Source organism: Pundamilia nyererei, unplaced genomic scaffold, assembly GCF_000239375.1.
Source record: "Pundamilia nyererei isolate P.nyererei 1_Seehausen unplaced genomic scaffold, PunNye1.0 scaffold00439, whole genome shotgun sequence".
In the NCBI taxonomy this organism is placed as follows: Eukaryota; Metazoa; Chordata; class Actinopteri; order Cichliformes; family Cichlidae; genus Pundamilia; species Pundamilia nyererei.
The window spans coordinates 143,118-148,721 of NW_005187840.1; the positions used below are offsets into that span (position 1 = coordinate 143,118).

The 5,604-nt window shown below is 46.3% G+C and overlaps 1 protein-coding gene across 1 annotated transcript in view; it reads right to left on the bottom strand.

Annotated features, from left to right (window-relative positions):
- The window catches only part of LOC102194117 (nuclear factor 7, brain-like), an 8,487-nt gene extending 4,080 nt beyond the window's left edge, over positions 1-4,407 (bottom strand). The window contains exons 1-2 of the mRNA XM_005753568.2: positions 4,021-4,407; positions 3,867-3,919 (exon numbers count right to left, since the gene is read on the bottom strand). Of these exons, the coding sequence (XP_005753625.1) occupies positions 3,867-3,902 (36 nt within the window). The 5' untranslated portion in view covers positions 3,903-3,919; positions 4,021-4,407. The remainder of the gene's footprint in view (positions 1-3,866; positions 3,920-4,020) is intronic.
- Positions 4,408-5,604: the final 1,197 nt, after the last annotated feature.

The following is a 5,604-nucleotide window of genomic DNA, read 5'->3' on the forward strand; positions in this document are numbered from 1 at the left end:
ATGAGTTTTTTGGGTTCATTGAGAACATGGTTGTTGTTCAATAATAAAATTATTCCTCAAAAATACAACTTGCCTAATAATTCTGCACTCCCTGTACTGTCGGAGCATTATCCAGGCGGCAGATCCACATCAGAGACACATACAGGTCGTATTTTTTGATACTTCCAGCTTTGAGCTTTTTGGTTTGGGCTGTCCGGGTGAGGCGAATGTGGCGACCTCCCTGGGAGCCCTTGCTGCCTGTTTCTTTTTTCATAGGCAGATAGCTTCCCCACCTTCGCTTGCAGCTCACTTGTTGGACCCTCCATTGCGAGGGAAACAGTTCCCACGCTCTCTGCACCTCATCACATCTCCACTCACCCCCGCGGCATCTGCTGAGTCAGCAGACGAAGGACCGGCAGCTCGAAACCACACAGCTGCTGTCCTGCCCGGCTGGCTGGTGGAACCTCAGTCAGACATGCCGGTCCCAGCATCGTTTAGGAAGCGACGTTCGCGCCACCGGCGCGCCTCACCACCACCAGGTTCCCTGACTTTTCCTCAGCCGATAGTGTCGGAGGTCGATACACCGGCTGGACCCACTCCACCAGCGTCCCATCAGTCTGCTACGAGCGCAGCACTCTCGGCTTCACTATCCACATCACCTACTTTACCATCATCTCCACCGCCTGCGGATGCCGTATTACCATCTACGCCACCAGCTCAACCATCCGTAGCTGCAGTGCAGCCGGAGGGGCATATCACCCTGTCTGTCTGCCGCCCAGCTAGTCGCTCAACTGTCATCTGTTCCATCGTCCGCATCCACTGTTCTACCTCCACCTCCACCGCCAGCTGCTGCCGTGTCGCCGTCATCACCGCCTGGTGAGGAGCTCAGCGAGCGGGAGGAGCTCGCGCTGCCCGAGCAGGAGCTCAGCGAGCCGGAGCCGGAGCTCGGCGTGCGGGAGGAGCGCCCACCATCGAGAGAGCGGCTCGGCGTGCCGGAGGGACCCGCTCAGCCACAGCCGGAGATCGGCGTGCCGGAGGGACCCGCTCAGCCTGAGGGACCCGCTCGGCCTGAGCAGGGGGTCAGTGTGCAGGATCCGCATCCACGCCCTCCATGCCGTCCACGTCCAGCACGTCGGGGATTATGGGCCATTCTACTCCACCGCCCACCAGAGCTGTTGCAACGCTGCTGCCACCGGACCCGTGGCCGTCCACCGGAGCTGTTGCAATGCCGCCACCACCGGACCCGTGGCCGTCCGCCGGAGCTGTTGCAACGCCGCCACCACCGGACCCGTGGCCATCCGCCGGAGCTGTCACATGGCCACCACCGGTCACACGGCCGCCACCGGACCCGTGGCCGTCTGCCGGAGCTGTCGCGACGCTGCCACCACCGGGCCCGTGGTCGGCCGCCAGAGCTGTCACATTGCTGCCACCGGATCTGTGGCCGCCTGCCAGAGCTGTTGAGACGCCGCCGCCACTGGACCCATGGCAGGGCGCCTGAAGTATTCTGTTGCTATCACGGGACCCGAGGTAGACCACCTGAACTCTTGTGTTATAGTTACTGGCCGCCTGAACTGTTTTTCTCACGCCACGGTTTTGGGGGGTTATTGAACTGTTTTGTGCCTCCGATGGAGTCGCGGTTGAGCCTCTGGGACTTTTGAGATGGACTATTTGGTCATTTGGGGGTTGGTTCCGCCGACGCTGGATTATTGCGTTTGACTACACGTCAGTCTTCAAGCAAGTCAAGTGTGAGTGTATGCCTGCTGGGATAAGTGGTAACGGCTGCCTCTATTGTTTTCCCCTCAGGAGGAGTGTGGGACGAGAAGGAGCAGTGAGCACGGGGAGTGCAGGGACACTGGGGCAGAGAGCACTACACGGGGACTTTTGGGAAGAAGACACTACACGGGAGTCTGGGAAACTGGGGATTTATGGTTGTTTACTTCACCACCTTGTAAATAAACACTGTTGCACTGAAGAGTCCGGCGTTTAGGTCCTATTTCCCCATCTCCCCACGGTCTGCCAGCCAGACCGTGACAATTTTATTACCTTCAAGAGTGGTTACTGATGGGATTGTTTGGGCTCGTCTCCTTGATTTAGAAAACAACATGAGCTTTGTTTTGTCTGCGTTGAGAACAAGTTTAAGCTGAAGTAATGAGTGCTGGACAGCAGAAAAGGCTTTCTGCAAGGAGTCAATGGCTTGGACAAGAGTTGATCCACAGCTGTAAATAACTGAATCATCAGCATAGAAGTGCAAGTTTGCACCTGGCACATGTAGACTAAGATTGTTAACATAAATGATAAATAGAAGGGGACCTAATACAGAAGCACTGTGGCACTCCGTTGTGCACTGTAACAAAGTCAGAACATAGACCGTCAGATTTAATGCACTGAGTCCTGTTACTGAGGTAGTTTGAGAACCATGCCACTGCTCTCTCAGAGAGTCCTGACTGGAAGAGTCTAAGTTTTAAAATACAGTGATCAACAGTGTCAAATGCTTTTGACAAATCAATAAAAAGGGATGCACAGTGTTGTTTTTTTATCAATGCAATAGTATTATCATTTACCACTCTAATTGCAGCTGTGATAGTACTGTGATTCTTCCTAAAGCCTGATTGATATTCAGATAAAATGGCATTGGTGTGTAAAAACTCCTTTAACTGCTCACACACAAGAGCTTCAAGAACTTTGGCCAGCACAGATAGATTAGATATTGGTCTGTAATTAGTTAACACTGCTGGGTCGCCCCCTTTTAATAGAGGAACAACAAAAGCTGATTTCCATACTGAGGGAATTTTATTCGTATCCAGTGTGAGGTTGAAAAGTGCTGTGAGAGGCTCTGCCACAAAATGAGCTGCCAGTTTCAAGAAGTAAGGATCTAGTAAGTCTGGCCCTGGAGATTTTCTAGGATCTAACAGTTTAAGAGCTTTACAGACCTCCTCCACAAAGAAAGGAACAAAGTTAAATGGCTGACCAGTGTACACCGGAAGGTTTGTGCCAGATTTTACAGAGACTGGGTTCAGAGAGTCAAACAAAGAGCCAGAAGATATAAAGTGCTTGTTAAAGCAAGTCATTATCTGTCTGTCACCACTGAGAACCTAAATAATCCACAGAAGTTCTGGAAAATCATTAAGTCTCTTTCAGTGAGTAAAAGCTCCCACGCTCTACCCACCTATGTTTTTAAGGATTCTGTTCCTGTTTATGATAGGAAGGAGATTATGATTCTGTTTTAGCTTTCTTAATAGAGGAAGTACATCTGTTTCTTAGTTGTCTGAAAAGAAGCCAATCACTGGGATAGCCTGTTTTCCTCGCTTTGGCCCAAGCCAGGTTACGCTCATGAATGATATCTGCCAGCTCCTGGGAAAACCAGGGGTTTTCACGACCTTTTATCCTATATCTTCTTAATGGAGCATGTTTATTCACAATTTACAAAAACCCATCCCTAAAGAATGCCCACGCTAATTCTACATCAGGGATTAATCCTATTTTCTTCCAGTCATAGTTTGACAAATCATGATAAAATGCTTGCTCATTAAAATGTTTAAGAGTTCTTTTAAAAATAATACGATGTTGTGACTTGGCCACTTTAGTATTTCTAATAGCAGCAACAACACAGTGGTCACTTAAGTCATTACAAAAGACACCCAAAGATGAAAATTTATGAGGAACATTTGTCTAAATGTTCCTCATAACATTTGTCTAAAGACATTCAAAAAACTAAGTTTTTTGAATGTCTTGCTTCCTTTTTTACAAATTCATACTAAAATATGCCTACACCTGGTCCAGAGAGAATATTCTCTTCTGAATCACTTATTTATTAACAGTACTCATTTCTCTGAACATCTTTCATTACATGAAACAACAATGGGAATACTGAAGACCTCCTGACATACCTGACAGCAGAGATCCTCCTCTGATCTGGAAGCCATTGAGTCTGTGAGTGAAGCTGAAAACAGGAGAGAGGCAGTACAGTCAGTCCTGGCTCCCCTCCCTCCTCTACCACCTTCACTGAAACTTCCTTTGAGTCGTGTTTTTGCTCAAACTCACATTCAGTGTGTGGAGCGTCAGCAGCTTGAAGCAGCAGTGTTGGAGTTTTCCACTTTTCTCTCCTGTAGCTGGTCTCACTCAGAGGAAGCTGCTAGTTTGGTCTGAGCTCAGTCTGATCGTCTGTGCGTCTCTCTTTACTGTGGAACAACAACAGGGTGGATTTTCACTCAACTGTCTCTCACAGGTGCTGTTGCTTCACCCACAATGTGGGTGTGCTTAATTCCAGAGCTTAGACGTTTAACTAACATCTGCTGTAAGACAAGTTAGAACATGCAAACTTGTAGAAAGCTCAAAAATAGCATGCCATTGTGTGGTGTAGTGTTTATTCTGCAGCAGCTACAATGTGGAGTTTGCTCTAGTGGGATTGTCGCACATTAACACACAAAGGTGGACTCTTTTTCTATCTCAAGCTATTATTCACCGTTTTCAAGGGTGTAGTAGTATTGTACTGTATGCATTATTTATACATACATACATACATACATACATACATACATACATCTATATTTATATATCTATACATATATCTATTGATGTATTACTGTAGGGTCTACCTTAAAATATAAAGTACCTTGAGGTTAGGAACAAATAAAACATACAAAAAAACCTAAGTTTGATATCATCTAGGTGAAATATATCTGATGTTTCACTTCCACTGAGTGACAAAGCCTACAGGGGGTTTCTAATGTCAGGCTCAGATATATAGAAAAATTAGTTTTGATTGAAACTGATGTGGTTTGCTGAACCAAGCACACCCAGAAGTCATGATGGTCAATGCTTGCTTGATTGAATGGGTCGAACAAAAACACATGTAGGCATTCTGAGCATGCTTTGATATACAATACATAGTTTCAGTTGCAACAGTAGAAGTGAATAAAATACTACTTACAGCAGAATACAAATACTATACATACAAGTCATAACCAATCCTTGGTTGATTGAATGGGAAGAACAAAACATGTAGGCATTCTGGGCATACTTTAGAATACAATGCATACTTTCAATTGTAACAGTAGAAGTGACTGACGTTTCAGAAGTAAACACAAGGGTCAAAATATTATATAATAAACCTATAGCCTCAGTTAGAACTAACAACATCATATCTAGACCATTCTATCTAGGTAGAGGTACACGCCAAGGCTGCCCCCTTTCGCCTCTTCTCTTTGTCCTAGCAATTGAACCATTGGCTATTGCGATAAGGAGCAATCAAAATATCTCTGGCATTAGAACAAATAATATTGAGTCCAAAATAGGATTATTCGCGGACGACATTATCTTAATGCTGTCCAAATTAAAGAGCTCAATTCCCCAGCTACTCAAGACAATTAACTCCTTTGGCAATATCTCCGGTTAAAAAATTAATGAATCCAAGTCGGCCATCCTCTTCTTTAAACATTCTGAAAGAATTAAACCACCTATTCAAACAATGTTTCAAGTTGCCAGAGACAGTCTTACCTATCTAGGTATAAAAATACTCTCTTGGCTCTCGGTGAAGGCGGTCGCACTTTTCTCCTCTCCTCCTTCCCCTTATCTTCCCTGCTTAGCCTCTTGTGTCCTGTCTTGTCTCGCGTGCACTACTTTTCC